An 18,877-nucleotide genomic window follows, 5' to 3' on the forward strand; every position below is an offset into this window, starting at 1 on the left:
ATAAAATTTTGACAAAATTTTCTATAGAAATAAAATTTTGACAAAATTTTCTATAGAAATAAAATTTTGACAAACATTTTCTATAGAAATAAATATATAATTTTGACAAAATTTTCTATAGAAATAAAATTTTGACAAAATTTTCTATAGAAATAAAATTTTGACAAAATTTTCTATAGAAATAAAATTTTGACAAAATTTTCTATAGAAATAAAATTTTGACAAAATTTTCTATAGAAATAAAATTTTGACAAAATTTTCTATAGATATAAAATTTTGACAAAATTTTATATACAAATAAAATGTTGACAGAGTTTTCTATAGATATAAAATTTTGACAAAATTTTCTATAGAAAAAAATTGTTGACAAAATTTTCTATAGAAATAAAATTTTGACAAAATTTTTTATAGAAATAAAATTTTGACAAAATTTTCTATAGAAATAACATTTTCACAACTAATGGAACTAATGAGTCTTACTGGTTTGGAAACGTTTATTTGTTTGCCAGTTGTCTATTAAGAAATTAGGAAAACCAACCTCCGAAGATGGATCACTCTTCACCACGTAAATGCGAGTTCTCTGACATCAACTCAAAGTACTGGATTTTTCGATTTTATGGGTCATCCGCCGCATAGTCCTGACTTGGAACCGAATGACTTCTTTTTATTCCCATACGTAAAAAGTAAAATGAGATTTTCCCGTTTTTCGACAGAATGCATGTTTTGGAGATATCTCAGAGTGAAAAAGTGCTTCCACAATTAATACAAACGCATACAAAAGTGTATTGAAAAATATCCCACATTCATTTAATCTACCACCTATGATATCTTCATGTATGCTACTACCATATACCGCATACAATAGATACACATACTCATCATCATCTTTATCGATTACCAAGCTAACTTATTCATATTTGTTTGTAAAGTGAAATTGAACCATCCTGGGGAATGTTCATGATGATGATGACTACAAAGTAATAACACCACCAAAAGAGCAATGAACTTGAATCGAAAGTGCAATGAAACTTCAAAAATAACAGCGTACTCAAGAACGCAACCTAAAACAAACAAATGAACAATTAAAACCAAACCCATGGGCAAAAAAAGTGAAAAAATCTATCCACTCATCATCATCCTACTTTTGTGAAATTAGAGAAACAAAATTCATATTTCTTTGACCCCTAACTCACTACAATTATGTTTTTAACTATGACTGTCCTTTGGTTGTCAATTATCATTGGTCAAATAGGGTCGTCGTTCGGGGTCGGTAATTGACAAAGGCGATCATCCTGACTGTTGGGCTATTGAAAAATTATGATGGCAGTGGATAACCTTTACACAGATGAGACAATGTTTTAGATTTCTTAAAAATGTCTTTGGAGGTGGGTGCTAGTAATATATTGGCATGTTTCTATTTATTCGACCGTATCGAATTTTACGTATCACTGAGTGCTACCCCATACTATGCTTTATAGCCGAGTCCGAACGGCGTTCCACATTGCGGTAAAACCACTTAGAGAAGCTTTGAAACACTCAGAAATGTCAGCAGCATTACTGAGAGGGCATAATCCACCGCTGAAAAACTTGTTGGTGTACGGCCGAAACTGGGCTTGAACCAAGGACCATAGAAGAGGAAGATATGAAATGAGGTGTGCTTGTGTTAGTATCAGAAACCAAAGATTAATAGCACTCTTGTAGGTAAAGCGCACCGAACTTATTGGTTTGATGGCGACAATTTGTATTTGCTATTTTCTTGCAAGTCCTCGCAAATGTCGGTGTTATTAATAAAAAAAAATTGTTAAAATAAGGTAATTAAGATTTGTTACGAATGCAAAATTGAAGGGGAAACTGAAAAAAAAGTTGCAACTTCTCATGGAAAGGGTACTGTATTAATCTCTGATTTCTCGAGAAAAAGAGGAAGAACAACTGAATTCCTGTCTTCAATAAATTATAGTCTTTGGGTTGAACCAACGACCCTATGTATGCAAAGCGGGCACAGTGGGCTATCGGATTACCTTGTCAAATCTTGAGCTGCCGAGATAGCTATATACAATGTAGACATTCCGCGGGATACCTTTGTCAGCAGGAATCTGAAACTTTTTGCTCCTAAATCGACGGCAATCATTTTCACATGGAGGACCAAAAAAGTGAACCTGAAGCTTAATATCCACATTCGTCGGCAGAGCACCCCACACGCAAGAACCCGTTGTGGAAAACATGAGGAAATGATTGCTAAAATCGTAGGGAGTAGAAACTGAATCCTCAATGCATTGGCTGGTAGCACTTGGGGGAAAGAGAAAGATACGATTCAAAAGACCTATGGGTCTACCCAATGGAAAAATTTTCGATAGAAATAAAATTTTGACAAAATTTTCTATAGAAATAAAATTTTGACAAAATTTTCTTTAGAAATAAAAATTTGACAAAATTTTCTATAGAAATAAATTTTTGACAAAATTTTCTATAGAAATAAAATTTTGACAAAATTTTCTATAGAAATAAAATTTTGACAAAATTTTCTATAGAAATAAAATTTTGACAAAATTTTCTATAGAAATAAAATTTTGACAAAATTTTCTATAGAAATAAAATTTTGACAAAATTTTCTATAGAAATAAAAATTTTGGCAAAATTTTCTATAGAAATACAATTTTGGCAAAATTTTCTATAGAAATAAAATTTTGGCAAAATTTTCTATAGAAATAAAATATTGACACAATTTTCTATAGAAATAAAAAATTTCTATAGAAAATTTTGACACAATTTTCTATAGAAATAAAAATGTTGACAATATTTTCTATAGAAATAAAATTTTGACATTTTCTATAAAAAAAAAAACATTTTTGACAAAATTTTCTTTAGAAATAAAATGTTGACAAATTTTTGTATAGAAATAAAAATGTTGACAAAATTTTCTATAGAAAAAAAATTGGACAAAATTTTCTATAGAAATAAAATTTTGGCAAAAATTTCTATAGACATAAAATTTTGACAAAATTTTCTATAGAAATAAAATGTTGACAAAATTTTCCATATAATTACAAATTTTAACAAAATTTTCTTTAGAAATAAAAATTTGACAAATTTTTCTATAGAAATAAAACTGTTGACAAAATTTCCTATAGAAAAACAAGTAAGAAAAGTCTAAAGTCGGGCGGGGCCGACTATATTATACCCTGCACCACTCTGTAGATCCAAATTTTCGATACCATATCACATCCGTCAAATGTGTTCGGGGCTATATATAAAGGTTTGTCCCAAATACATACATTTAAATATCACTTGGTCTGGACAGAATTTGATAGACTTCTAAAAAATCTATAGACTCAAAATTTAAGTCGGCTAATGCGCTAGGGTGGAACACAATGTTAGTAAAAAAAAATATGGGATACATTTAAATCTGAAGCAATTTTAAGGAAACTTCGCAAAAGTTTATTTATGATTTATCGCTCGATATATATGTATTAGAAGTTTAGGAAAATAAGAGTCATTTTTACAACTTTTCGACTAAGCAGTGGCGATTTTACAAGGAAAATATTGGTATTTTGACCACTTTTGTCGATATATATATGGAAGCTATATCTATATATGGGAGCTACATCTAAATCTGAACCGATTTCAACCAAATTTGGCACGCATAGCAACAATGCTAATTCTACTGTCTGTGCAAAATTTCAACTAAATCGGAGTAAAAATTGGCCTCTGTGGTCATATGAGTGTAAATCGGGCGAAAGCTATATATGGGAGGTATACCTAAATCTGAACCGATTTCAACCAAATTTGGCACGCATAGCTACAATGCTAATTCTACTCCCTGTGCAAAATTTCAACTAAATCGGAGCAAAAAATTGGCCTATATGGCCTCTATAAGTGTAAATCGGGCGAAAGCTATATATGGGAGCTATATCTAAATCTGAACCGATTTCAACCAAATTTGGCACGCATAGCAACAATGCTAATTCTACTGTCTGTGCAAAATTTCAACTAAATCGGAGTAAAAATTGGCCTCTGTGGTCATATGAGTGTAAATCGGGCGAAAGCTATATATGGGAGGTATACCTAAATCTGAACCGATTTCAACCAAATTTGGCACGCATAGCTACAATGCTAATTCTACTCCCTGTGCAAAATTTCAACTAAATCGGAGCAAAAAATTGGCCTATATGGCCTCTATAAGTGTAAATCGGGCGAAAGCTATATATGGGAGCTATATCTAAATCTGAACCGGTTTCAACCAAATTTGGCACGCATAGCTACAATGCTAATTCTACTCCCTGTGCAAAATTTCAACAAAATCGGAGCAAAAAATTGGCCCCTGTGATCATACGAGCCAAAATCGGATGAAAGATATATATATATGGGAGCTATATCTACACCTGAACCGATTTCAACTAAATTTTGTACAATTAACGACATTATTAAACGTACTCGTTGTGCAAAATTTGAAGCAAATCAAAGTAAAACTCTGGATGTTGGGGCCATATAAGTCCAAATCGGACGAAAGATATATATGGGAGCTATATATAAATCTGAACCGATTTAGCTGATATTTTGCTGATTTTACGGGACTGGCAAAATATTCAGATGTACGCAATTTGAAGAACATCGGTTCATAAATACGTGAATTATGATTAAATCGGTGATAAATATATATGGCAGCTATATCTAAATCTGAACCGATTTTTTCCAAAATCAATAGCGATTGTCTTTGACCTGAAGAAAGACGTCATGCCAAATTTGAGGACGATCAGACTTAAACTGCGACATGTACTTTGTGCACAAAATTACATATACAGACAGACGGACGGACGGACAGACAGACGGACATCGCTAAATCGACTCAGAATTTAATTCTAAGTCGATCGGTATACTAAAAGATGGGTCTATGACCACTATTTCTTGGCGTTACATACAAATGCACAAACTTATTATACCCTGTACCACAGTAGTGGTGACAAAATTTTCTATAGAAATAAAAAATGACACAATTTGCTATAGAAAAAAATGACACAATTTCCTATAGAAAAAAAAAATTGACAAAATTTTCTATAGAAATAAAATTTTGACAAAATTTTCTATAGAAAAAAATTTTTACAAAATTTTCTATAGAAAAAAAAAATTTACAAAATTTTCTATATAAATAAAATTATTACAAAATGTTCTATAGAAATAAAATTTTAACAAAATTTTCTATAGAATAATTTTTTTTGAAAAAATTTTCTATAGAAATAAAATTTTGACAACATTTTCTATAGAAATAAAATTTTGACAAAAAAAATGTTTTTTGAAATAACCAGAAAAATATGATCGAAAATTTCAAAGAAATATTTTTTTAATTTGGTAGATTTGTGGTAAAATTTTCTTCAAATTTTGGTAGATTATTTTTGGCATGAGTGGCAACCGTGATTACAAGATATCTATTCGTGTGTGTTTCCGCCGAAAACTACGCAGCACAAATTATACCAGTATCTCGTGGTGACATTCGATAGCTTTCTCTAGAAAAGCATGAATGAAGCCTTTTCAGGAGGTTGCTCTTAGAATAGGAGAGAGGTGATCTTAGTGATAGAGGTAGACAAAAAAAAACCAGACTAATTTGAAATTGAAATTGGCTCTAGCCCGCATTGAAACATTTATAGCTAGACTCGTGTATGTTGCTATTTGGCATTTTCGTTTCCATATCTTAATAATGCCAACTCCTTCATCTTCTGGTCCAAAAAGCTCGTATAACATTGTAACGATATTTTGATGGGTTCATATCAAAATTTCATATCAAACTTTGGCAAAAATATATTTAATAAAATTGCCGTAGGATTAGGAAATTTGTAACTGATTGTCCCGCATATTGCTTGTAATATACACGATTATATTTTACATAAATATATACACATAGTCTATTTATCCATATAATGTGTATGTATGCATTCACCCGCTGAGCCCATTGTTATTTGTTGTAATTGAGAAACCAGTTGCAATTTGTTTTTTTTTATGAATGCACTGACACTATAGCATGCATTAGCAAACTCGTAAAGCTAGAGTGGAATTATTAACAGAAAAACAAAAATAGCAGAAAACATTGAATTAATCAATGCACTTGCCCGTTTGCAATGTTAATTATTATCTTTGATTTCGTTTCCGTTTCACCACATTTGTTGTTGTTGTTGGTGTTATTATGCCAGGGTCCCCTCGAATGAATAACAATGACTTTTTCAACATAATGTGTGAAATGTTTGTTGTGTTTTTGTTTTAATATTTCCTTTATAGCTGTTTGTACCATATTGCCCCACTCTTTTTGTTCCAATTTTCATATGTCATGTTCTCGTTTGCTTTTATGGTATTTCCCCTGTAGCTCCAATTTTTATTTCCCCTAGTTTTGTTTGTTTTTGATTGCTTGTGTGCAAAGCAAAGACTATTAATAAAGAAGACATGAGATCAGCTTGCTCTTCCTCTTTTTCTTGAAAAAACAGAGATTAATATCATACATGTTCCATGAGACGTTGCAACTTTTTTTCGGTTTCTCTTTTCATTTTGCATTCGTAACAAATCTTAATTCGCTTATTTTAGCAATTTTTTTAACTCTTAAACGAACAAAAACACTTTGTGAAACATTTTATTAATAATTTAGTGCAACCGACACAGAAATTTGCGTGAAATGTTGGAGAAAATAGCTAAATAAAAATTGTCTGCATCAAACCAGTAAGTTCGGAGTGCTTTTCCAACAAGTATGATATTAATCTCTGTTTTCTAGTACTAACACTATCAAAGCCCATTTCATGTCTTCTTTATTAATAGTCTTTGGTGCAAAGACTATTAATAAAGAAGACATGAGATCAGCTTGCTCTTCCTCTTTTTCTTGAAAAAACAGAGATTAATATCATACATGTTCCATGAGACGTTGCAACTTTTTTTCGGTTTCTCTTTTCATTTTGCATTCGTAACAAAACTTAATTCGCTTATTTTAGCAATTTTTTTAACTCTTAAACGAACAAAAACACTTTGTGAAACATTTTATTAATAATTTAGTGCAACCGACACAGAAATTTGCGTGAAATGTTGGAGAAAATAGCTAAATAAAAATTGTCTGCATCAAACCAGTAAGTTCGGAGTGCTTTTCCAACAAGTATGATATTAATCTCTGTTTTCTAGTACTAACACTATCAAAGCCCATTTCATGTCTTCTTTATTAATAGTCTTTGCTTGTGTGTTATTCTCTTATTATTCGCGTGTTTCTTTTTTCCACGATTGATGAGGGACAATAACAGCTGATTGTGTTTGAAATTTGAAATTATGCTATGGGTTGCCATGCTTACAGAAATGTATGGAATAAGGTTGTTAAAACTTTAAAACCCATACAGGATAAAAGAAAAATAAAATAAAAAGAAAAATATAAAAAAATAATAGTACCTCTTTAATATAATAAATAAATAAATATTATTGCCAAATAAATCTAAATTATTATAATAATTTAAATAAATAAAAAAGTTGTTTTCGACTATTATTTGTGATACATTTATATATTTTATTTATTTGTTCGATTTTGTAATTTGAAGCCATAGGCCGATATAGGTTAAATTACAATAATAACTACTCCAAAATATAGAATAAACAAATATATCATGACTTTAAGACAGGCCATCTGCGAATCTAGGATTAAAAATTAATGGGCTATCAACACATATGGAATAACACTACTAACGTACACATTCGGAATATTATCTTGGTCAAACATGGAGCTAAAAGCGATAGACAGAACAATAAGAACAAAACTAACAATGAACAAACACCACCACCCCAAATCAACAATAGAACGTATCAATATCCCCCGGAAGCTAGGAGGTAGAGGACTACTAAACGTCCAAAATCTTCATGACACACACATATGTATTTCCACACAAAAGCCAGTACTTCAACTCTCTCCACAAAAGCCAATACTTCAACTCTCTACAGAACAATTATAAACGCAGACGATAATCTAACACCGCTAAACCTGAAAAACTACGTAGCTAATAACCCCATCCCAGTCCAAAGTTTAATACAAGCTTGGAAATCTAAACCCCTCCACGTAATGCGCCGTCCAGCCTATAAGTTTATCCGGACGACAGTGCTCGTGTCTTACATATCCCAGATGTTGGCCACACTATAAGTTAAGTCCGACGACATAACTGTTACTGCTGCTAATTGAAACCAAAAACTACAGAAAGTACATCCTGCAAGATAACACACTACCACATCTACTTAACAGCTGCACCGCGCCTATTTGTATAGTGGCTGTGGGTTACCACTATACAAATAGGCACAACCACATGGGAAAAATAATATACATCAATATGATAAAAATCACTGAACATCAATACAGAGACTATATATACCATCCATACTACCATAAATACCATCCCAAAACCAATTGTCGAGAACGACGACTACATCCTCTACTAGGACCGATTTATATTAGTCAATAATCCTCCGGACATAACCATACCAAAAAGACCAAACATGGTTAATAATCGATAAACGAAACAAAAGCATGAATATAATAGACTTCGCGGTACCATATGACAATAACATCACACATTCCCACGGCGGCGGGTTCTGTGTACCGGATTGACCCGATGGACCCCATCCATTGGCCAGCGGCTGCCACATAAGTGTACGTGTTGTTTCGTCCGTCTTTTTGTGTTGGAGAAGGTGCATCCCGGGGAGCCTTCTCCGTTTACTGTTGGTCCGAGCCGGGATAGAGGAGAACCCCGGACCATGGTATTGTTCAGTCTGCCGAAACCTGATCCACCACCGTTCGGTTTCGGTCAGGTGTAACCGGTGCTTGGAGTGGGTGCATTACCGGAACTGCTCCGGCTTAGCATCGCTGCGGGAGTATAGTCATACTGACTACGTGGCAGGATGCTATGCCAGCGATAGCAGCAGTGGGTCGTCTGACTATGCGACCCCCCGACATCTCCCGTACAACAATATTCTCCGCCGCAGCATCTTACACCCAATACTGTTGTTCCAGTTCCGGATAAAGCATCGTTTTTGCAATTTAATTGCAACGGGCTCCGAGGTAAGATTAGCGAAATCGTGGACTTTATGAATCGGAAAAGGATAAGGGTCGCAGCGATCCAGGAGACTATGCTGAATTCCACCTGCAGCCTACGCCATTGTGATGGATACAATGTGCTTCGAAAGGATCGCACAAGAAGTGGAGGTGGTGACCTGGCTTTCATAATACACCGTTCCGTGCAGTATAGACCTATCCCGCTTGTGCCAGACACTAGTGACCCGTATATGGAATGTATAGGGGTAGCAGTAAAGTCTGGGGCTGCCGAGATAGAGCTATACAATGTGTATATACCGCCGGTTGGTAGCTGTGCTCCAGGTTATTGCCCAAACATTAAGTGGCTATTGTGCGGGCATAACCGATTGGTTCTAGGAGACTTTAATGCCCACCATGAACTTTGGCATTCACTCCTAGGTAATGACCACAGAGGCATAGCTTCGGCGGAGCAGTTAGATGACTCCACATTTTGCACGGTGAACGAAGAGGCGCCCACGACAATTATGGGTGCAGCAGTTCGCCAGATTTATCTTTAGCGTCGCCTGGTCTGATAAATGACGTTTCCTGGCAACCCGTCATTTCATTGGGATCGGACCACCTTCCCATAATTCTCACCATTAACCGACCCTCCGATTTCATAACCTCTGAACGCCGGACGTTTATCAATCAAAAGAAAGCCAACTGGGAAGGCTTCAGAGAATACACCGATCGCCGCTTCAGTGAGCTCCCTTCCCCCACTCATGTTCATCTTGCCCAGAGGGCGTTCTGGGACATCATCAACGCAGCAGCCGCTCGCTTCAAACCCGCTGGTCGAATTGCCCAAGTGAGGCCCAACTTCCCAGCCGAATCGGCGGGACTCGCAGACGAGCGTGATGAACGCCGTCGTGCTAACCCTGCTGATCCTAGAATCAGAGAACTAAATCTAGAGATTAGAAAGATAGTCGACGAGCACAAGAGGAACACTTGGTTAGAGCACCTGAAGCAATGTAACCTAGGCGCAGGAACTGGTAAAATGTGGTCAACAGTGAGAGCCCTCTCGAACCCCGCTACAAGGGATGATGGGATTTCAGTCACCGTTGGCGACGTGACTGTGACTGATCCGAAGAGATGCGCCACATACTTCAACCGACTTTTTGTCGAGCATCCCGAGAGTGATAGAGCGCAGCCGAAGTTACCAATGTCATCAACAGCGCGAAACCATCTAAGGCTCTGGGCCCCGACGGAATTTCAATGCTAATGCTGAAGCATCTGGGAGTACTGGGAGTTGAGTACCTGACCAGACTCCTCAATTTGTCCTTGGAATCACTCATTATACCCGATGTCTGGAAGATGGGAAGAGTGATTCCACTACTGAAGCCAGGCAAAGATTCGAGTAAAGGTGAATCGTACAGACCGATATCCCTTCTCTCGCCAGTAGCCAAGACACTTGAGGCACTACTCCTCCCCAGCCTTGTGGAGAATTTTCCAGCTACCCACCATCAACATGGATTCCGTAAGGTACACAGTACGACGACGGCCTTACATGCCATTTCGACACATATCAATAGGGGACTTAACCAGCCCAAGCCATGTCATAGGACGGTCCTCGTGGCGCTTGACCTATCGAAAGCGTTCGATACGGTCAACCATGCCACATTATTCGAGGACATCGAGAACACGTCCCTACCGGCAGGGGCGAAGCGTTGGGTTCTTAATTATATGTGTGGACGCCAGTCGTACGTGGAATTCAGGGACAAGAAGTCAAAACCCCGTAGAGTTAAACAGGGAGTTCCCCAGGGCGGGGTGATATCTCCGGCACTGTTTAACCTCTACCTGTCCTCGATTCCACCCCCTCCTGACGGCGTCGAGATTGTGTCTTATGCGGACGATTGCACAATCATGGCATCCGGGCCCATTGTTGATGACATTTGCGATCGATTAAATGTCTACCTCGCTGATCTTACCAGTTATTTCACTGCAAGAAATTTGAGGATATCTCCCACCAAATCCTCAGCCACACTTTTTACTACATGGACGGCGGAAGTACGCAGGCAGTTGAATGTCAGAGTCGAAGGCGAAACAATTCCGACAACAAATTAACCCAAGATTCTCGGGGTCACATTCGACAGCCTTTATAAGTCGTCCGCCCATGCCACTGCAATTTGTGATAAGCTCCGCGGACAAAGAAACCTTGTTAACTATATATAAGGCAATTGGCCGGTCAGTGGTAAACTATGCAGCGCCAGTGTGGACACCTCAAACGAGCGATATGCAGTGGAATAACATACAGACTAGTCAGAACGCTGCCCTTAGAACCGCAACAGGATGTCTCCGCAGTACACCCCTGGATCACATTTATGCGGAGACCAAGATCATGCCAGTGCGTCGACACAACCCCATGTTGTCAAAGCAGTACCTCTTGGGTTGCCATCGAAGTTGTCATCCGAATCACCATCTTGTGGATAGACAACTTCCACCCAGGAATGTAAGGGTTGATCTTCACCTTTTAGAGCCCGAGATCCAGCGTTACAAAAGAGAGCCTCTAGATCAGGCAGCATACCAGGCAGGTCTGAACAGGATTCATGAGGATACTGTAACTGAAGCGGTGAGAAGCTACAAAGTTAATCCTGTTCTCGGAGTCCGACCGCCGCCCATTGCTCCGGAGGAGAGAGACCTCCCACAGCAGACAAGGGTAGTTTTGGCCCAACTAAGATCAAGCAAGTGCAGCCGCCTCAATTCATACTTATCAGTGATTGATAGCAGCGTAGCTGACGTGTGTCCCATATGTAATCAAGGGCCTCATGACACTCGTCACCTTTTTGCTTGCCCAGCTAAGCCTACCCGTTCACTACCAGATCACTCTGGACACACCCCATCCTTGTCGCAGAGTTCCTTGATCTGGCTACCAGCTGAACTACACAAGCATAGAACAAAATGGATGAAACTACATTAAAAACTGTTACAACAACAACAATATCACAGAAACTATAAATACAAAGAAAACGAAATACCAACCTTTGGCAGAATACATTTCAAATACTCAGAATATTCAGAAAATAGAAATAATACCCATTGTGATAAGTTCCCTAGGAAACCACAACAGCAATCCAGAACGTAAACCTAAAACAAAACATTTTAACCAAAATGCAGAAATCAATACTTATTGAAGCCACATCAATTGTAATGTATGCTCAAATGGCATGCACAGCAGTCGTCGTGTTATGTACTTTACGGAATCCATGTTGATGGTTGGCATCTGGATAATTCTCCACAAGGCTGGAGTAGTGCCTCAAGTGGCTTGGTTACTGGCGAAAGAAGAGATATCGATCAGTACGATTCACCTTTACTCGAGTCTTTGCCTGAATTCAGTAGTGGAATCATCCTACTAATTTTCCAGACATCGGGTATAATGAGTGATTCCAATGACAAATTGAGGAGTCTGGTCAAGTACTCAATTCCCAGTTTTTATCAGAGATTCCGTCGGGGCCCAATGCCTTAGATGATTTCGCGCTGTTGATGACATTGGTAACTTCGGCTGTGGTAAATTGTATCATCGTCTCGGAAACCACGAATGCGACAAGTGGCTCTCCTTTTCGCTCTATCACTCACAGTATGCTCCAAAAACTGTCGATTGAAAATGCTAGCGTAACTCTTCGGATTAGTCACCGTCACGCTGCCAAAAGTGACTGAAATTCGAGAGGGCTCTCACAGTTGACCACAACTTACCTGTTCCTGTGCCTAGGTTACATTGCTTCAGGTGCTATAACCATGTGTTCCGCTTGTGCTCGTCCATTAACTTACTAATCTCTAGATTCAGGTCCTCGATTCTAGGATGGGCCTCACTTAGGCAATTCGACCGGCGGGTATGAACTCTCTAGGCAACATGAACATGGGATGGGAGGTCACCGAAGCGGCGATCTGTGTATTCTCTAAAACCCTCCCAGTTGACCTTCCTTTGGTTGATAAACGTCCGGCGTTCAGAGGACCGTACTGTGGAGTCCTTTTTTATGTATGACACAAAACTGTTGTTGTGCTATTTACTATAAGGAATACATGTTGATCGATGGTAGCTGCAATATTCTCCGCAAGGCTTGGGAAAAGCTGTGCTCCAAGTGTCTTGTCTACTGAGGGAGATCGGTCTTGGTCGAGTTTTTGCCTGGCTTCATTAGTACAATCACTTTACCCATTTACCAGACATCTGGTAAAATAAGTGATTCCAAGGACAAATTAAGGAGTCTGGTTAAGTACTCAACTCCCAGAATTCCCAATATTAACGCCCTGCGGCTTGGATGTTGATGCCATTGGTAACTTCGGCTGGTTGCCTCGAATGGCCTCCATTTCTCCCTATCACTCTCGGGATGCTCAACAGACTGTCGGTTGAAAAACCCCACACATTTCTTCGGATCAGTAACCGTAACATCCCCAAAAGTAAATGAGATCCTATCATCCCTTGTAGCGGGGTTCGAGAGAGGCCGTACTGTTGACCACGAGAGATAACACGGTTCCGCAAACCTTTCTTGTAAAAGAGCTATGATAGTCTTATTGAAAGTAAACATTGTCCAGATCACTAGGCCCCAAAGGAAGAAGTCGCAAGGTGTGATCACAAGAACTCTGTTGGCAATTGTGATCACCTCATCGAGAAATAACGCAGTACCCAAATCTATATAAATTCAATTAAAACTGAAATCAACGTTAAGGTGATAAAACAAATTATAAAAATGGACGATTATCAATTTTTGATTCATTTCCGAAACTGACAGTTCGTTCGAGCTCTAGCTTCTAAAAATTCATAAACTCAAATACCACTCCAACCCATTTATTATTAGCATTAATCGTTGATTTCATGAGATCGTCTTAATCTTGGTGTCATCCCATCTTCTATCATTCTCTTTATACATTTAATTAAATAATATTTCATTAATTATTCTTTTATTTTTTGTATCGTTTAACACATCCAATCAACCAACATACTACGACGAATTCCTAATTTCTATCCTGATGGTATTACAACTTCGTGTCCATGAAATAGGTAAACAAAACAATGATGCTGCTTCAGTGCGTACGGCTCATCCCATACCACCAGCTTGTGGCATCTACTATTTTGAAGTGAAAATAATTTCAAAAGGCAAAAATGGTTATATGGGTATTGGTTTGACAGCTCAACAATTTCGTATGAATCGTTTGCCAGGTATGTATTATTTCAAAATCCTTCACTTTATTTTTATGATTTTTTGCATTTTCCTCAGCCACCAAAAAGTTGTTGAGTTGAATGTTTATTCGTGCAAATATTGATTTTCTATGGCCATGTTTCTATGGACATTTTTAGTTTGATGTTATTATGTATTGATGATGATGATATCTCTAATATGTGTACTTGTTGTTGTTCTTGTCACAGGTTGGGATAAACAATCATATGGTTATCATGGTGATGATGGTAACTCATTTTCTTCATCGGGTCATGGACAATCGTATGGGCCCACATTTACCACAGGCGATATTATCGGTTGCTGTGTGAATTTTGTCAATAATACATGTTTCTATACAAAGAATGGCACACATTTGGGCATTGCATTCAGAGATTTACCGGTAAGTGTGGGGGTACAATGGGTGACAATAGATATTTCTATATGTGGGGGGAAAGTACTTATAAATGCATTTACAGTGGATGTCGAATATTTAAAAATGGCGAATATCTTCCAATACCTATGGTTGTACGATATATCTCAAAGTGTGACAACACCGTAATATGTATTTTTGAAAATGGGAAATACAGGATTAATTTGTTTTAAAACAACATTTAGATTTTGCATGCATATAAAATCATGTTTGATTTCTATAGAAAATTTTGTAAAATTTTTATTTCTATAGAAAATTTTTTCAAAATTTTATTTCTATAGAAAATTTTGTCAAAATTTTATTTCTATAGAAAATTTTGTCAAAATTTATTTCCATAGAAAATGTCAAAATTTTATTTCTATTGAAAATTTTGTCAAAATTTTATTTTTATAAAAAATGTTATCAAAATCTTATTTTTATAAAAAATTTTGTCTAAATTTTATTTCTATAGAAATAGAATATTTTGTCAAAATTTTATTTCTATAGAAAATTGTATTTCTATAAAAAAAAATTGTCAAAATTTAGAGAATTATATTCTATGATGAAATATATTCTAAGGGATTAGGCATTAGACAAAGATTATAATTCACTCCAGAATGGATTAATTCATACTTTGGGATAGAGTTACATTTTATCAAGATTATACCCCTCATCAGCAAATGGTTCTCACAAAACATTCTAGACGAGACAATGGTGGGCTTTCGCCCACGGTTTGGGGAAAATTTTACAAAAAAAAATCATATTTTGCAAAATTTCATTTCCATAGAAAATTTTGTCAAAATTTTATTTCTAGAGAAAATTTTGTCAACATTTATATTTCTATAGAAAATTTTGTCAAAATGTTATTTCTATAGAAAATTTTGTCAAAATTTTATTTCTATAGGAAATTTTATCAAAATTTTATTTCTATCGAAAATTTTGTTAAAATTTTATTTCTATGGAAATTTTGTCAAATTTTTATTTCTATAGAAAATTTTGTCAAAATTTTATTTCTATAGAAACTTTTGCCAAAATTTTATTTCTGTAGAAAATTTTGTCTAAATTTTATTTTTATAGAAAATTTTGTCAAAATTTTATTTCTTTAGAAACTTTTGTCAAAATTTTATTTCTGTAGAAAATTTTGTCAAAATTTGTATTTCTATACAAAATTTTGTCACAATTTGTATTTCTATAGAAAATTTTGTCAAAATTTGTATTTCTAAAGAAAATTTTGTCAAAATTTTTATTTCTATAGAAAATTTTGTCAAAAATTTATTTCTATAGAAAATTTTTGTCAAAATTTTATTTCTGTAGAAAATTTTGTCAAAATTTTATTTCTATAGAAAATTTTGTCAAAATTTTATTTCTATCGAAAATTTTGTCAAATTTTTATTTCTATAGAAAATTTTGTCAAAACTGTATAGAAAATTTTTGCAAAATTTTATTTCTATAAAAATTTTGTCAAAATTTTATTTCTATAAAAATTTTGTCAAAATTTTATTTCTATAGAAAATTTTGGCAAAATTTTATTTCTGTAGAAAATTTTGGCAAAATTTTATTTCTGTAGAAAATTTTGTCAAAATTTTATTTTTATAGAAAATTCTGTCAAAATGTTACTTTTTAGAAAATTTTATTTTATAGGAAATTTTGTCAAAATTTTATTTCTATAGAAAATATTGTCAAATTTTTATTTTTATAGAATATTTTGTCAAAAATTTATTTTTATAGAAAATTTTGTCAAAATTTTATTTTTATAGTAAATTTTGTCAAATGTTATTTCTATAGAAAATTTTGTCAAAATTTTATTTCTATAGAAAATTTTGTCAAAATTTTATTTCTATAGAAAATTTTGTCAAATTTTATTTCTATAGAAAAATTTGTAAAATTTTTATTTCTATAGAAAATTTTGTCAAAACTTTATTTCTATAGAAAATTTTTGCAAATTTTTATTTCTATAGAAAATTTTGTCAAAATTTGATTTCTAAAGAAACTTTTGTCAAAATTTTATTTCTATAGAAAATTTTGTCAAAAATTGATTTCTATAGAAAATTTTGTCAAAAATGTATTTCTATAGAAAATTTTGTGAAAATTTTATTTTTATAGAAAATTTTACTTTATAGGAAATTTTGTCAAAATTTTATTTCTAGAGAAAATTTTGTCAACATTTTTATTTCTATAGAAAATTTTGTCAAAATGTTATTTCTTAGAAAATTTTGTCCAAATTTTATTTCTATATACAATTTTTGCAGAATTTTATGTCTATAGAAAATTTTGTCAACATTTTATTTCTATAGAAAATTTTGTCAAAATTTTATTTTTATAGAAAATTTTACTTTATAGGAAATTTTGTCAAAATTTTATTTCTATAGAAAAGTTTGTCAAATTTTTATTTTTATCAAAGTTTTATTTTTATAGAAAATTTTGTCGAAATTTTATTTTTATAGAAAATTTTGTCAAAATTTTATTTTTATAGAAAATTTTGTCAAAATTTTATTTTTATAGAAAATTTTGTCAAAATTTTATTTTTATAGAAAATTTTGTCAAAATTTTATTTTTATAGAAAATTTTGTCAAAATTTTATTTTTGGGTAATTCCAAAGTATATGACCCCTTAACAGGCATATCAACGTTAAAAATCAACACCCTAAAACGCTTTGATTGTAATGATGTTTACTGTTCTCATATCGAATAAAAGTATGCAAGAATTATGCAATAGAATATAGCTTTTCGTTTATGTTTTTTTTACCCACAATAAATGAATTCAAACACAAAAATCGTTTAAGTTTTTATATTGTAACGACCGTTACTTTTTAGAAAATTTTTTTGTGATAAATAATTTTCTTTGATTTGAAAAAAAACCTATTATTGAAAGAAAACATTACAAATAATTTAATCAGATTTTTTACTTGACACATCCTGTGCAAAATTTTACAATACATGATATTTGTTTCCGAAATATGAAAACAGAACATTTATAAAGGAACGACCGTTACTTTTTTGATGGTCGAAAATAGTATTGAAATTAAATTTTTTATGAATGCTTTCGGCTGCTACCGAAGCTTGAACTTTCGTAGGTCCAAAATTAAGCAATCCTCGTGACATATATTCTTAGGGTGGAATTTTATTTAAAAAATCACAGAATATCGGTAACGACCGTTACTTTGGAAACACCCTTTTATAGAAAATTATGTCAAAATGTTATTTTTTTAGAAAATTTTGTCAAAATTTTAATTCTAAAGAAAATTTTGTAAAGTTTTTATTTTTAAAAAAATTTTGTCAAAATTTTGTTTTTATAGACAATTTTGTCGAAATTTTATTTTTATAGAAAATTTTGTCAAAATTTTATTTCTATAGAAAATTTTGTCAAATTTTTATTTCTATAGAAAAATTGGTCAAATTTTTATTTCTATAGAAAATTTTGTCAAAACTGTATTTCTATAGAAAATTTTTGCAAAATTTTATTTCTATAAAAATTTTGTCAAAATTTTATTTCTATAGAAAATTTTGGCAAAATTTTATTTCTGTAGAAAATTTTGTCAAAATTTTATTTTTATAGAAAATTTTGTCAAAACTTTATTTTTATAGAAAATTCTGTCAAAATGTTATTTTTTAGAAAATTTTATTTAATAGGAAATTTTGTCAAAATTTTATTTCTATAGAAAATTTTGTCAAATTTTTATTTTTATAAAAAATTTTATCAACATTTTATTTTTATAGAAAATTTTGTCGAAATTTTATTTTTATAGAAAATTTTGTCAAAATTTTATTTTTATAGAAAATTTTGTCAAAATTTTATTTTTATGGATGTCTTATCAAAATTTTATTTCTATGTTATAGAAAATTTTGTCAAAATTTTGTTTCTATAGAAAATTTTGTCAAATTTTTATAAAACATTTTATCAAAATTTTATTTTTATAGAAAATGTTGTGAAAATTCTATTTCTATAGAAAATTTTGTCAAAATTGTATTTTTATAGAAATTTTGTCAAAAGTTTATTTTTATGAAAATGGGAAATATAGGATTAATTTGTTTGAAAACAACATTTAGAAAACTTTGTACAAATTTTTATTTTTATAGAAAATTTTGTCAAAATTTTATTTTTATAGGAAATTTTGTTAAAATTTTATTTCTATAGAAAATTTTGTCAAATTTGTATTGTTATAGAAAATTTTGTCAAAATTTTATTTCTATAGAAAATTTTGTCAACATTTTATTTTTATAGAAAATTTTGTCAAAATTTTATTTTTATAGAAAA

General features: G+C 33.1%; 1 protein-coding gene across 1 annotated transcript in view; it reads left to right on the forward strand.

The window, feature by feature from the left end:
- RanBPM (Ran-binding protein M) overlaps positions 1-18,877 on the forward strand; it is a 43,427-nt gene that overhangs the window by 12,532 nt on the left and 12,018 nt on the right. Inside the window, exons 4-5 of the mRNA XM_075313937.1 lie at positions 14,058-14,216; positions 14,424-14,614. Coding sequence (XP_075170052.1) covers positions 14,058-14,216; positions 14,424-14,614 — 350 coding nt within the window. The remainder of the gene's footprint in view (positions 1-14,057; positions 14,217-14,423; positions 14,615-18,877) is intronic.

This window comes from Haematobia irritans, chromosome 5, assembly GCF_050003625.1.
Source record: "Haematobia irritans isolate KBUSLIRL chromosome 5, ASM5000362v1, whole genome shotgun sequence".
Lineage (NCBI taxonomy): Eukaryota > Metazoa > Arthropoda > Insecta > Diptera > Muscidae > Haematobia > Haematobia irritans.